Source organism: Phasianus colchicus, chromosome 3, assembly GCF_987193195.1.
Source record: "Phasianus colchicus chromosome 3, bPhaCol1.hap1.1, whole genome shotgun sequence".
NCBI classification, from domain to species: Eukaryota; Metazoa; Chordata; class Aves; order Galliformes; family Phasianidae; genus Phasianus; species Phasianus colchicus.
The window spans coordinates 22,467,648-22,483,797 of NC_143438.1; the positions used below are offsets into that span (position 1 = coordinate 22,467,648).

The window sequence follows — 16,150 nt, forward strand, 5'->3', positions numbered from 1 at the left end:
TTTGTATAATTCTTGAGTTTAGCAATGAAGAATGCACTGTTTAGGGTATAAGTTTGGAGGTTTGTTTCTCCAAACAAATACAAAAAATGGTATGAAGTGCAATACACTAAATTGTGATGTAAACCATTGCTTTGAACTTTTTTAGAAATACAAAAGAAACAATTTAAAAGCAATTTAAACAGTTGCTTTTCCAGGAAGACATTATTTATGCGAGTCTTTCCCTGTTGTGTATTTGATGAGCTGTTTATCCAGCCATGAGTATTTCAGTAAATATCTTCAGATGTTAGAGTTCAGTTTACTTTTCTTTACTTAATAACATTTTTCCCTCTTCATCTCACATAATCATACCCATACTCCTAAACTCCTTCCTATTTCCTAATTAATAGTATAGAACATATTTGCTGTAGATGTCAAAGGTTGTCAAACTTGTCAGTGACTTTCTTTGCTGCTGCCAACAGCTCCAGCTATAAAGGTCAACATAGACTTTTCTTCCCTTTTTTTGTGGTATGGGTGGTATTGGGCTCGATTTATTGATTTGGTCTACAGACTGTTTGTAGTGTAAATGATGCCTGGCTTTGTACTTAACAAGCTGAGATTAGTAGCTGAATCTGTGTTGTTAGTAAGAAGGTAAATGACAAAACTTGTTCTAATCTGCAGCCATCTTTTTGTATCAGCATCAAGTCTGTCAACATGACTGTGGTATTTTCTGCCTGTTTTTCTGTTTAAAAACAAAAAAATAGTGCATGCTGTCCCCTTTTAGTCTGTGAGACACACAGGCTGTGTATGCTCCTCCTAGATAGAATCATAGAATCATTAAGGTTGGAAAGACCAGTAAGACCATGTAGTCCAACCATCAACCCATCACTGCCATACCACTAAATCATGTCTCTCAGTTCCACGTCTACACATTTCTTGAACCTCTGCAGAGATAGATGCTCTGTCTTCTCCCTGGGCAGACTGTTCCGATGCCTCACAACTCCTTCTGTGAAGAATTTTTTCTTGATATCCAGCCCAAACCTTCTCCGGCACAACTTAAAGCCATTACTTCTAATCCTATCAGTGTTACCTGGGAAAAGAGACTGACCTCCACCTTGTTACAACCTTCTTTCAGAGAGTTGTAAAGAGCAATAAGATCTCCTCAAAGCAGGCTCCTGTCTAGAATTTTTTTTCTTAGGTTTCTTGATTAATACTGCTTTTATCTAAGAGCTTGCTTCTGGGTCACCCCTGGAAAAGAACAAGCTTAGTATGCCAGTGATGGGATCCTGGAGGGGTTCTGTTGCTACTCCCTTTCCCATTTCATTTAAAGGAACAGCTTGAGAGGGGACGTCCAGCTTTTAGACAAAGTTTAATTCCTGTATTTGAATGCTCAGATTAGCTTGTGTGCTAGGCTGATGTGTGGAGAAATATAGAAAGATAAATATCAGTGCTAAAAGTGGAAGGTGCCCAAATTGGAAAATGGAGCCTTTTGTGAAGGCGAGTGAGATATTTCCTTGCCTCTGAAGCCAAGCCAGCACTGGGCACATGGTGTGGAGAGGGGAAGTGCTGCGGCAGCTGTTCTTGTAGCCGTTCAAAGGAGACTTGTTCCTAAGCTGTTGATTCAAGTTTACTTTTAGTTAAATACACATCATGAGAGAGACTGACTTCATCTTGGAGACGTTGCCATGAACCACATCGTGTATGGATTGTACTACAGGACACACAAATTATGGTGTCCGAGCTGGCTGTGGGAGGAGCTGCTGTTCTCTTGTCTCTGTGGCCAGTGGTTAGGGGCTGGTGTAGGCAAGTGAATTAGAGAAGAGCAGAACAGAGAGCTAGAGAGTTTTTGCTGAGGCAAGAGTACGCCTGAAAATAACTGCAGCTACTTCACGGGCTGCCCTACAGAGATTTCCACTGCCAAATCAGCCCTCACAAGTTCCAAAGCACTTCACAAAATCATAGAATTGTAGGGGCTGGAAGAGGCCTCTAGGGATCATCAAGTCCAGCCCCCCTGCCAAGGAAGGTTCCCTAGACTAGGTTGCACAGGACTGTGTCCAGGCAGGTCTTGAATGTCTCCAAAGAAGGAGAATCCACAACTTCCCTGGGCAGCCTGTTCCAGTGCTCCATCACCCTCACCGTAAAGAAGTTCTTGCGCACATTTGTGTGGAAGTTCCTGTGCTCGAGTTTATGGCCATTTCCCCTTGTTCTTTACCCACAGACCACTGGACAAAGGTTGGCCTTGCCCCTTTGACTCCCACACTTATGATATTTATAAACATTAATGAGATCCCCTCTCAGTTTTCTTTTCTTAAGGCTGAACAGGCTCAGGTCACTCAGCCTTACCTTGTGGGGGAGATGCTCCTTTATCAGCTTTATGGTCCTCTGCTGGACTCTTTCCAGGAGATCTCTGGCTTTTTTTTTGTACTGGGTAGCCCAGAACTGGACACAGTACTTGAGGTGAGACCTGACCAGGGCAGAGTAGAGAAGGATCACTTCCCTTGACCTGCTGGCCTTTTAATTCACCCCAGGATCCCACTGGCCTTCTTGGCTACCAGGGCACACTGCTGGCTCATGGCGCTTCGCGTTCTTTTTCCTGCTGAGTTAAGCTCTGAAGTACCAGGTGGGCCCATTTCCCTTAGAAGTGGTGTTTGTTCGACAAGTGCCATTTTATTTATAGTGGAAAAGTGCCCTCTTCCCAGAGGGGGTATGCTGGGTCTGGCAGCCTCCTATGGGCTGTGGCAGAGCCTCTTGGAGCAAGAGAAGCGTGTGGTAGCCAGGAAGGGTGAGGGAACATAGTCTATTTTTGCTCTGTTTCAAATTAGGATTGCAGTTTGCCCACCAATAATCACAACCATCTGTTTGGTATGTGTATCTGTATAAAAACTTCTGTACCAGCCACGTAGGCATGTAGTGCTGTAGAAGCCATGTGCGCATCAGAGGAGGATGGTGGTAGTTTGGAGCTCAGGGGCTGGCTCTCTTTGTCTCTTCAGACGATGCAGCAAACATGATGTAACTTGTGAGAAAGCAAAATCTCTAATTCTTAAAACAAACAAACAAAAAACATGGTGTTAAACTGGAAGAGTTGCCTTCTCTGACAAAGTGGCTTGCAGAATTTCTGTCTATTACCCTGAATGCTCATTTATCTGTACTTAAAAGGTATATTAATTTATTTATACATCAATTTTTAAAATCTATTTGTGTTAATTTGCCTTAGCAGCATGTGGTTTGTTAGATCATCTAATTATTACATGTTTATCTCCCTTGCAGTCATGAGAGTGCCCTGAGGGGATCCAGTTGTTGTTTGTGCAATGTTTATCAATAGTCACTGTCGGGTTTTTTGTTGTTGTTGTTGTTCGTTTTAATTCTGTTTGCAGACCAAGACACTTTAGTATCCAGGTCAGTTGCTGCCCTGTGACTTGTTTGTCTAGGGTTTTGCATACTCATTTGTTTTTTAGTAAAGTAAAAGTATTTCAGATGCAGTGCAATATTGCTCTGTCAGAAGTGCCATGTCAACAGGAAGTGGATGCTGGTACGTGTACTGGGGAAATCTCAGGCATGCTGAGGTACAGGATAATTAAATAAAGCAAGACAGATGTAATTTGTGGAGTTTGAAAGCATTCCCATATGGATGTCCTCTACTGTGGACACAGGTTTTAGGTGGAGGCAGACAGACAAAAGAAGATAAGTAAAAGACAGTAGCCCAAATGTGTTTTATTAAAAAGATGAAAACTACTGTGATTGTATTCTTAAGGAGAAGAACTATAAGAACTATGAAACACTCCCTGCAGAAAATGGACCTTAAACAAAAGTGTATCAAGTGCCTATACGCTGGACAGCTGAATAACTCTGTAGCATTGGTCATTGACTAAGGAAGAGAAATGGCAATTTAAGCCACCTAGTAAGCAGTACTTCTGTCTCGTTTTTAGTAATGTTGTTAATTAACAAGAGTAATTTTTGAGAAGAGGCCACAGCATCTCCTTGCTTCTACACAATCTGTGTTAGTAGTAGTATGTTATTCACTTTGAAGCAAATTTATATTAGTAGTCATACCATCATAGAATTATAGAATGGCTTAAGTTGGACGGGGCTTTAAAGACCATCCAATTCCAATCCCTTGATGAGAGCAGAGTTGCAACCCTGCAGATCAGGCTGCCAGTGCCCCATTCAGTCTGGCTTTGAATGCCTCCAGGGATGGGGCTCCCACAGCTTCTCCAGGCAGCTGTACCACTGCCTCAGTGCACCCCCGAGTGAAAAATTTTCCAATAACATCTGATCTAAATCTCCCCTTAAATGTCCATTTGAGCCAAATCCATTGTTATTTCACTGCCTTTTAGAACTCAATTCATTTTAGTTTTGTCTACAAGCTTGCTGTAGTTGCACAGTTCAAAGTATCTGATACTCCAAACAGTTCCAAGTAATAATTTTATAGGATCTACTCTTTAGTCACCGAGGAAACTACCAATTTAATTGCTATACTTTTGCAGTAGAGGAATTTAGAAGTCATGTTGATTAATTTTAGTGGGTTCTGTTAGGTTGTATCCTGTACTACTGCAGAGATGGGGTAATTGGCTCAACCAGCTCCTTCAGTGAAGATGCACAAAACAGAGTTCAGTTGCGAAGACTGCATGAAAAATGCCTATAGATAGCTGCTTAACCTCCATAATTAACATGTTATGCTTACACACAGCAGATAATGTTTTGAAAATGTAGTTCGAAGTGAGTTCCTGTCTCCAAGCATTAATTACAATTTCCATTTCACATCTGTTGTTGGAGAGCAGTAGACAAAATCTATATAAACACAGCAGGCTTTTAATTGGAAATCTAGTGGAATCTATTTCTGGTGATCGTTATTTCTAAAAATGGTCAGTTAAGTAGATCAACAACTGTCTGCCAAAGGCTAAGTACCATTATTTTGTTATCTTTTTTTCTTTTGTGTACATACTAGAGAAAGAACACAGCTGTAGTGATAGGAGTAAAAGTAAACAAATCCCATCAGTTGTTTAACCAAGTTTTCTTCTTTTTGGATTCCTCCTTACTGCTGAACTTGCTACACTGTTACTAATAATAATAATAACAAAAAATGATGTTTGCCTGACCTCATTAATGAAAATACTGAGGATTTTTAAGGTGCATGTATTCAGATCTTAGCAAATGTTTTAGTCTGAAATGTTTTGGTGAATATGGTATTACTAAAAAGGAAAGTACTCAGAAAGATCTGTGTAATTGCAGATGATATCATGTATGCAAGGGCTACACAAACAATTTGATGTTAGGTAGATTTTTGTTATGGTTTGTAGCTAATCAGGTACTTGTTGGTAACCTGCTGTATATATGTGCTGCTGTAAGGATCTTATCAGCTGTCATCACTGGGCTGTTTCAGTGATGGGGTGAGGAGGAGGAAGTCAATGTTCTGTTAAAACATCAAAAAGCCTTGCTCTTTGTGTCTGCTGTATACCAGTTCATTTATTTACTTATTTATTTATTTATTTTACATTTGGTCAATTGGTAGAAGATTAAGTAATACATGCATAGTCAGCAGGGTAAATTCCTGTTGAATTGTGTGGGTTTTGAATGAGACTTGAACCTACTTAATGATAACTACTGAAAACTGTGAAGTAGAAATCTATAATCTTGTACAGGCTTTAGCACTGGTAATTGTACTGCTGTTGTTTTCTTAGATGTGAAAGATTGCTTTTGGCATTGGTTTTTCCACGTCTTCATTTAACATCATTGGCAACTGTACGAGCTGAGAAGAACAGAAAGTACACCAATCTGCAGAATATTTTTTTAATTATTATATTCTAACAATCAGAGCATTTGTAAATGGTACTGGACAGTTTTGCATGCATTTTTGTATTGCTGGCAGGTAAATTTGGCCTCCTTTCTTCAAGGTCTGTTGTTCTCAAACATGCACAAAGGAGGACAGGAATTTGAATTCCCAAACTTAAGCCACTTGTCTGTCACCAGCACATGTTTTCTTAGCATGAATTGGGCTTTGACTGTAAAGTGAGCTGCACAAAATTTACTGCTTATGCTGCACAGACCAACTGCCTCATTCACATATTCCAGTAGTTTAAAAATAGAAAGGCTATGAACAACAAATTGAAGTTCAGACTGAATTATTTTTATAGCTGTTGTCTACCTGTGTAAGTGGACTGTTGATTTGTAGATAGTCTGTTGCTTTCGTCTGAGAGGATGTAATCCCTTTCTCACAGTTTCAACAGTTTCCTTTTGATGTCTGTCAGCATTTCCATTCAAATACCAGTGGGGTCCAGAAGTTCCCTGTAGCAGATTTTTGGCTGCTACTACTGTTTGCTATCTTAGTGCTGATTCCTAGGCCCCTGGCTATTTGACAGCAGTTCAGTAGCATCCAACAAATTACTTAGAATTCAGTTATTCTCATTTTAATTTCTCTTTTCATGCTCTATTATGGCATAATTTGTGTTCTTCCTGCTTGCTGCCATAAAGAGCTCTTTCTATACAAAAGGTTTTAAAACATAAAAGGATCATGAAAGTTTTGAAAATCTAAATAGGTACCAGTATGGAATATATTTACAGGCAGAATGACATAGGTGTCCAAATTTATATCTTAAAAATATTTCTCCTGTCTTCGAGAGATACTAATTATCATTGACCAGAGTTTTTATTTTCATTTGCATGTGTTTTATCTGAAAAACCTCTTTATCTTGCTAAGATTTTTGATGGGGAAGAAGAACATTTCTGTCCCTTGCTTGAGGGTTAATTAGACCTTCAGACAGCTTTGAAAAAATCATTTGAGCATTGTACAATAACAAAGCAGGAAGAACCAATTTGTGGCCACAGGCCATTTGAAATGAAAAGCCATGGGGTCTCCACTCTGTATGGAGCCTTTTCTCATTTGAACTAGAAATCTCTTCATTAGAGCTAAGCTGTTCACTTGTGCACACAGATTGCATATCACAGGCTGTAGCAAACCTACAGTCACATTCTGTATTGAAGCACATGAAAATGACAAAAATCAATGTCTCATCCTGATCGATCACATTATTGTATTCAGGAGGTCACCTCTTCACTTGACCGTGGTGAAGAAAGATTCTTGCATAAGCAGTAGATGTTTTATTGTTTTATGTAAAGTCTATGCATTATATCACTAAAAATGACTATCCTGACACCCAGTAGATAAGTGTACTACATGGTAGAGATTCTCTTCTATTAGTCAGCAAAAAATGTGATTAAAAACAAGGAGATTCCATCCTTTTTAAACTGAGACACAAAACTACTGATGAAGCTGGTGACATTCTTAAGTCAGGAAAGGTGTCTGTCTGATATCAGTATTATGGTCTTGTACATCAGAATATTATTATTTTTTACCTTTGGATACCTCTTGTATCAGCTTTTCGTTATAGTAGTTTCACATTCTCCAGTTGGCTTTTGTCTTTTTTGGCTTTGAGGTGAGCTTTTTTCTTCTTTGACACTCTGAATATACTTGGGCATTTCTTCAACGCCAATTCAATTCTTGTACCCTCCAGTAAAAGTCTTTGGAGATTCTGTAGTTTTGTTCAGATTCTGAATAAAACTTGAGAAGTTACTTGAGTACCTCCATCATCACAGAATTGTCTGTTTCACACGAGAAATTTAATGGGGAAGCAAGGGGAGATTAAGTTAGAAATGGGTCTCTTAGTCTGTGGAGGGCTCACAGTGTCCTTCACCTGCCCTGAGACTTCCCTTGAGTAAAGCTGAACGATACAGTTGCCTCTGCACACTGTTCCACTATTTCCGTTGATCGCTAAGGTGAACAAGACCTTCTTCTTACTCTTAAGAAATAAATAAATAGATTTTTAAGCTTTAATTAGCTGTCTAAAACGAGGACACTGTAAATGCGCAAGGTTGAAACTTAGGGGAGTGTAGCATTTGCTTAACATAGTTTAGAATTAAAAGGTAGCTGGATTGCAAAGCACCACTGTGTTACTGAAGTGATAACATAGCCTTAGTCCTTGGAGTGGGTTGGAAACAGGGCAGCATTGCTTAAAGCTCAATACCAAGGGAAGCTTAAGATCACATTAGTTGAATCGAAGGGTGAACACAATGGAAAAGATTCATCTAACTGAGGATTCTGTTGCCCAACAGATGATCTCTGATAATCTGAAATCATGTAAAAATGTTCTGAAGCTATCCAGAATCTTACTACAAGCTGTGCCAATGAAAACAACCATAAAGCCTGACTTTGAAAATGCTGAAATGGCTGATATTCCACAAACCTGATCCATTTTTAGCACAGGAAGTGAAGAGACCATAAGGAAGGCGGCTGGTAGGAGAGGTTGAGGGGTCGTATAGTGAAGCACACCTGTGAGTGCAGTTAAGGAGTGTGATTGTGTCTGAGAAGAGGCTTGCAGGAAACTGTGAGAGGGAGAACATTTAGTACGTGGGTCCTGAATGTAGGCAGCTGCCTGTTGGCACTTGAACTTAGTGATATTCTCTGTCTTGTTCTGGTTCCCTTCAAAAGGTTTTCTCCTCAGGATGCTCAGTCTCACATTGTATCATGTCCTTTGTGTTTACAAACATGTCATTTTGTAGTCAGTTCTATAGCTGACTTTGAGAAGAAGAAAGGAAAACTTACGAGTCATGGTGATGTATGAATTGACAAGGAGTGCAACAATAGGGAAAAGAAAAGCTGTTGTAAATTTGGGCTGTTGGAAACCCACCATGAGTCACCAGACATGGTGAGGGTTGCAGAAGCCTAAGCATGTAGGGATGATTACAGAGTATGACATTTCCCTCACACAAATGGCTTGATTGGTTGGGAACATCTAAACTTGTAGTCTAGTCATTCAGCTTGATTATGGCTTTTAAGAAAGAAGTTTGGCTTCAGACATTTTAACTTATAATTTAAGGAGAAAACTGGATTCTATCCCAGTGAAATAAACACGACACCAGCTGAAATATGAGGTGTTCTTACCACAGAGAGTATAAATCAAGATCCTACCATGAATAAGAGCATTAATTATCATCCTTCTTATGACATGCTTGTGCCCCTTCTACTCCCTCTCCTAAAAAGCACATCAAAATGTGGTCCAGCTTTCTTTCTCCTTTCTATGCTGACGTGTATATGGTGGCTAATCTAGTTAACTTAGCTTCAGCATACATGCAGTCATCACTACAATTAATCCTTTTACATAGAAGAACTGGAAACAATGGAGGCGGTGCCTACAGCATTGGGCAAATGCTTCCATTTGCAGATTGGCACCCTGAAACCTTGAAATTCAGTGTTAAAAAGGTACAGAAGTGTGACAGCTGTGATGTGGTCTTTCAAGAATTGTTTCGATTTTGCATGTGAAAGCACAAGCATTGTAATTGGGTGTTGTTGCTGTAATCTTGATGATTTAAAGGTATGAGACCAGTGTGGAACAGAGATAGGTTGATAGTCCATCAATAACAAAACAAAACGCAACCAGCCCGTCCTTGTCAGAGAGAGGATCCATTCCTTCAGTGACTCCAGAGTTACTCAAAAACAATCCAGAAACATAGTTTTTGATGTGCTGTAAGTGTAATTTTGTTTTTGTAATAAGTGTTTTTTTGTTCCCAAAGGAGAAAGTATTGAGAGTATTGTGAAAAGAGAGTTGGTCCAGACAAAGTGGTAGCTTACTGTTAATGTGTATATCTGTTACAAAGCATCTTAATTCTGTATTTGATCAGTTCCAGCATTTCTGGTATCAAAAAAAGCAAAATAGTAAAGAATATATTTGGTGTTAGTGAAGGAGCACAGTGATTGAAATTGAGGACTGTAGTCTTCTTGTGCCTGTTTCAATGTTGCAGCCAGTTTTAGCTTCAGATTAGCTTCAAATTGTTGATCAAAGACTTCGTTTGGGAGCAGCATGTAATGCCCTTTAGCAGAGTCCTCCTACATTCTCGCCAACCCTTCCTGTAGCACCACATGCAAAACTTGAAATAAGTCCTTTTCTTTTTATTTATTTAAGAAGGAAAAATCGGTTGTTAAAAGTCTGGGAATTACAGAGGAGTACCTTGATGCAGAGGGGGAGCAGAGGTCATGAGAAAAACTGCATGTGATAAAACTGATGACCTTACATGGGAAAAGCATGCCTGGGTAAGACATGGAGATCATTAAAGAATCCTTGGGAATAGGAAAGCTGTTGTGGAGTAGTCCTGGTCTTGGCATAACGGTGAAGGAGTGGAAGGTGGATGGTTACTGGGCATGGAGCAAAAGGCTGATAAGATATACACAACAAAGATTGTGTGAAGGGGAAAAGATAAAGGGCAATAAGGTGGTCCTGATCTATGGAGTGTGTTTGGTTTATAGGATTAATGAAGTGATTGGGTAGTAGGGCAGCTTCCTTATCTGTTGCTTCTGTGTGTAGAGATCCTGAAAAAAACTTTTAAGGGAAATTTCTTACTTTACTTTTTCCTTTTACTTAGAAGGCCTGAATCTTGTGATGCCATCATCTTACTGAATGTGTGGCTGAGAAGACAGGGTTTGAACTTCCAATTTTGAAAGTTTTCTTAGAGGACCAGCAAACAATCTCATTTCCTCTTTTTGTGTTAAAATGTGGTGCAGAAGTGTTCTGGGAAATCATAGAATCATAAAATCATAAAATGGCCTGGGTTGAAAGGGACCACAATGATCATCTAGTGTAAAATTTGTAAAATTTCAGTAAAAAATTTGAATGCAGGAAAGGAGGACAACATTTTAATTGCTTAATTAATTAAGGCATGATTCAGGCTAAATTGCTCAATTTTAATCATTTTTGGATACAAATTTATTTATTACTGGTGATCTTATAATGAGTTGTTGCCAGTTTAGTCCATAACAGAAGAAAGCAGGCTTGTGATATAAGCCCTACACAGGGCTTCGAAATTCCCCTCAGACTTTTTCAGCAGCAAATCTTCAGAAATTCTGTCTGCTTCCTTGTGCTCTGGCAGACACATGAATATTTCTCCTATTCATAACTGCTTTGGAGTTTGAACTGCTTTCATTAAAATAAGCAATTATTGACTGCAAGAATCAAATTAGAAACTGCAAGGAACAAAGAGAAAAATTAATTCACTGTTTTTTAAGCAAAGTGAAAGTGAAAATACCTTCTCTGCAATTTCATCTGAACAGCTGCCTTGTGATATTAGCATAATAAAGTAATTTAGACTTCCTGTTTCTTAGTGAACTGCTCTAATTTGCAATATGGATGATGCCTGGTGCAGGAATAGCTCAGGAGACAACTTGGCAGCCCTGCCTATTTTTTTGTATCTTAGCACTAGTTTAAGTTGCTGTTAATGTGCTTTTACTTGTAAAACTGGAAAGCCTACCCTGAAAACAAGCAGTCAAACTGGGAGGCTGATCAGGGCTTCCAGGGGGACAGGAGGCAGAGTCCTGCACAGGCACAAGTGAGGTGAGCAGCCAGCAGCTGTCCTGTGTGTGGTGACCATCTGATCATGCCTCAGGCCCTGACTGCAGGGCTTGTAGAGATCCAGAGGGAAGCTGGCAGGTGGAGGATTGACTTAAAATAAAAATTTAATTGCTCCAAAATGAATGCTGCCTCCTTATTTTCATGGATACTGCAACATCAGTGTTCATATGTTTGGAGGGGGGTTATTTCTTTGTTTGCCATGGCATCTCTTACAGTGGTGTGCTTCAAGTTACTATTTTTACTTTCTAATAAGGCTTCAGTCAGACATCTAAATAAGGTAAAGATGTGTAGTGGCCTATCGCATTGGTTGTACCTGCAAATATATTCATGTAAATAAATTAAAAAAAAAAAAAAAAAAAAACAGAACAAAGAAAACAAAAAAAACCTCTTAATTTTTTTCCCATGCAATCTGTGCTGAAATATTTATTGAACCGAGAAAGTTTTTTCAAGAGGGGATGATCCCAAGAAATTAAGTGGTTGTCTTAGTGCTGTAATTGCCCCATGATACGATCTTGTGTTGAAATGGTATCTTTCCTCTAGCTGAAACCTTATGAGCTATTGCACAGCATAGCAGTTTTTATAAAGCACATGGACTGAAAGCTCACAGTTCTGTAAAATGTACTGGAGTTACAGTGAGGAGGAGTATTCCCACTACATCTAATAAAATCATCATAATTTCAAGGACGTTTCTGTATTCCCTTAGCAAAAGTTCTATTGCTGCTCTGCTGCTTGTGTTGGGCCTGGCAGAGGATGAGCAGATGGATAATGGGAAATAAAACAGCAGGGTAATGGTGAAATAGGAGAGCTGATACACCGTGATAATTACATATTAATTAAGGGGAAGAGGAGGGAGGGGGCAGGTAGATTGGAAATGTAAATGCTCTGGGGACATGGAATAGCTTGAAAGAGAGGAGAAAAAGATGTGAGGGAGCTGATAGCCAGAGCTTTGGCAAGTGTACCCATGGAGACTTTGTTGGAGAAGGTGCTGAAGTGGAGGCTGGAGCCTTGTCTGTGTAAGGTGAATGAAGAGAGCCCCAGTACTGCTGTGAACTTCATAGCTGATTCTTGGTGGTGATGACAGGGTTATCTGTTGACAAAGCATCTGTCTGTGTATGGGGACCATGTTACAGAGCAGCAGCCCAGATCTTTGCAAGTGCACAGTAGGGCTGTTGGAGCCAGGTGTTAGCTTCTAGCATGTAACCCCAGAATGAGTACTTAACAAAATGACATCATCGTCACAGTGGGAACCCCCCCGCACACCTTATGATAGATCAGTCCATTTTACATGCCCCATAAATGCACTGGAAATTTTGTTGATAATGTGCTTAATGTTATCTCCTGCCTCACTTAATAGGATTTTATTTAAAAAATGTGGTCAATTGGCTAGAGAATAACTGTGAAGCAGGCGGACAGAAAAGACAGAGAACAAACAGCAGTGCAAATAGACTGTTACACGTGATTACGTGTTACCACAGCTCAATGAGTTATGGCAATGGACACAAGCTATTACCTGGGTGGCTTTAACTGATGTGCTCTCTAATTGCAGTGGGATAGAAATGAATGCCTCCTCAATTGCCATTGTGCTTCAAAGCAGTAGTCAATTTTTGTGTACATCCAGGGTTTTGTCAACATCTGCCAGTTCATGTGTTTTCTTTGGGCCGGTTACCCTGTAATTGGGCTGGTGACTGCCATGTTGTCTGATGCTTATTTTCACCCTTCTGGTGCTCTTGTTCAAAGGGGAAAATTACTCTCCACCCTTACCCAAACTCCGTGAAGAGTGATACACTTTTAGCAACATGTTTGTTTTCCTTGATTTGTGAGGTTTATGATTCTGTTCTACCTCACGTCTAGTAACAGCTCTGGTTTGTGTGCTTGCAGACATACATCGGTTCCATAGTGGCCTCTGTGAACCCTTACAAGACCATCCCAGGCCTGTATGACTGTGCTGCCATGGAGCGATACAGCAAGCACCACATGGGAGAGATTGCACCTCACATCTTCGCTGTGGCAAACGAGTGCTACCGCTGCCTCTGGAAGCGTCATGACAACCAGTGTATCCTCATCAGGTAAATGGCTGCTGCTGTGATTATACCTCGTTATCCCTGAAACTGAACCTCTCAAGATTTAGAAACAAATATTTGGACTGAATGGAGAGGAAAATTCTAGAAGAAAGCAGGCTTTCAATCATCAGAGTTTTGGGGAGAGCTTTGAAGTATGTATCGTGTTAGACTTTTAAAACACATCCATGTGCAGTTCAATAATTTGTCTCCACTAGATGCCTGGTCTTGTATCTAGAGGGGGGAAAAAAAAAAGACAGTCTCAAGAAATGCTGTAAATAACACCAGCAAAAGAGGAAACCATCCCCATTTCAGCTGCATGATTGTGCCTGATTATTTTTCCTTTCTTAATCTCGTTCTGCTTTAATTTAATGACAGTTTAATAGCTTCCCATTAGATCCACTACATCGCTGGTATTCAGGATCTTGCTGCTGCTGAATATGCACTGAGAACAGTTGGCATTTCATTAGCTTTTAGGAGCTTTCAGCTCCTCTTGATGAGCAATGAAGAGCTAACTCTTTGCCTGGTGTGGCTCCTTGTTCCCAGCCTGTCAGCTCTGCTGCATTGGTTCACACATGCATGGGGACACTGAAGTCCTGCTTGCCAAGTAAGCAGGACCAGCCTGGAGGCAATTGCAGCATGGCACCTTCAGGCTCAATAAAGGGGCTGATGCACAATGCAGGGAGAGCTTTTTGTTTTTCCTCCTTCTCCCCTTTAAATATTTCTGTGCCTGTTTGCTCTTCGTGTCCCACAGCCTACAGCACAAGTAAATGTGATCAGTGTGGGAACTGAACACAAGGTGACACAATATTGCCTGTCTCCTGACCTCCCTGGGAGCCCATGCAACAGTAGTGGGATCAAAGCACTAATGGCCGTTGGGACAGAGAGAGGATGAGGCAAAGTGGGAGCAGCACATTTTGTAATAGGCAGTTTCCATCACCATTTAAAATTACAGAAAGAAATTGCAAGGTTTCCTAAGTAAGAAGAGGATTTGGTGCATGTAGTTCAGCACACAAGCCATTGTCAGAATGTGGATGAGGTGCATGCAACACAGCTAGCTCTGTTTTTGACTAGCTGAAAGCTCTTGGCTCACAGACCCTGCATGCCCTCTCCTCTGGGCTGGTCCTGCCTGATGATGACAAAGGTGGTGATGAGTTGTGTGTGCTTTTTCAGCTTTTTTTTCAATTGTATTTTTTCTTTATTTTACTTTTATTTTTTAATTTCATATGTAGTTCTATACATACAAAGTTTTAATCTTGATCATGTGAAAAAAGCTAGCGTGGAGTCATGATTCCATGGTGTAATGTCAGGTTATTACCTGTGAGCAATACTCAATTGCTCACATACTCAAATTTGAGGGTGTGAAATCATATCTGGTGCCTAGCAGGTGGCCATTGTTATTTTTATTAATTTCATTCTGTTCTAGCCCACATATTTTACCCTTCCTTCCAGTTCCCCACAAGCTGCCAAGGGAAAAGCAGGTTGTGTCCTAAAAAGGAAACAAGCAGAAGTCTCTAATGTTCCAGAGGAGTCTCAAACAGTCTTTGTAAACCTTGGTACAGATAAACCATATTATGGAGGAGTTTTGCCTTAGAAGTCTCTTTTAAAATAGCTTACTATAGCCTGGGTCAAAGCAGTGATTTGTAAAAGTTCAGTGTTTCAGGCAAGTGCCATAATACAAGGACGCTTCCAGTTTCTACAAAATATGAAGGAATGTACAATTCAAAACAAACAATTAAAAGCAAAATCTACTTTTCTAAAACAGCAATATCTGCTATATCTTTAAATGACTCTGGGCAAGATTTTTTTTTTTTTTTAACGACTAATGGTTTTCAGTGGCTCTGCTGAGGTTTAGGAAAATTCCCATGCTTGGATTCTTAGTTTGGGGCTTCAGGAGTGAAGACACAGCAACTTGGTAGTCATCTTCCACATTTTGTTCATGCATGTATCATTTACTGGCTTAGATTAAGGTGTTCAGACAAGTCACTATCAGGTGTTCCTGCTTATTTCTGGCATTTGAAACAGTGGTGCTGTGAAGCTCTGCAATGTCTGAAATTGGGTAAATATCTTTGTCTTATATTTCACGTCAGAGATAGAACAGTTCATTAAGACAAACTGCCTGACCACTGCAGGGGTAACCAAAAGTTATTAAGGGCGTGAAACAAAGGGGAATTTTGTTCCATCGCAAAAACACATTAAACAGTAACATCAGTTAAAATGAATCGATTATTAGAGTAACTTTCACATTCTGATATTTACCTGCTGCTGTTACTGGGATCTGAAGACCCCATAACTTATCTGACAGCCCAATGAAGTGAAGCTCAGAATGCTTTTTTTGTGATCCTCTGGACTTGAAGTGCCCCCTGCTGGCATTGAGATTTAATTCCCTTTTGTTTTGAAGCTTCTTAAAGATGTAGCGCTGAGTTAAAAACAAAAAAAAAAAACACCAAAAACAAAAAAAAACAAAAAACAAAAAACTGTGACAAAGGTTCTAGACTGTTAAAATACCTGGAATATTTTTCTGTATGAATAAAATGAGAGGGATAATAGGAAAAGAATCTAAATCAACAGCTTGTTTCAGAAAAACAAAACATAAGTTTGAGTCAGCAGTAGTGACTCAATACATTTTTTTGGTATATTGAGCAAAAGTTAAAAAGGAGGAGATTACAGAAGAGATAATATTAAATGGAGTCATCCATAGGTGCTTATTTATCATGCTGTGTT

At 39.8% G+C, this 16,150-nt stretch overlaps 1 protein-coding gene across 1 annotated transcript in view; it reads left to right on the top strand.

Annotated features, from left to right (window-relative positions):
* Positions 1-16,150, top strand: part of MYO10 (myosin X) — a 150,935-nt gene that overhangs the window by 65,084 nt on the left and 69,701 nt on the right. Inside the window, exon 4 of the mRNA XM_031589235.2 lies at positions 13,248-13,435. Within this exon, the coding sequence (XP_031445095.2) occupies positions 13,248-13,435 (188 nt within the window). The remainder of the gene's footprint in view (positions 1-13,247; positions 13,436-16,150) is intronic.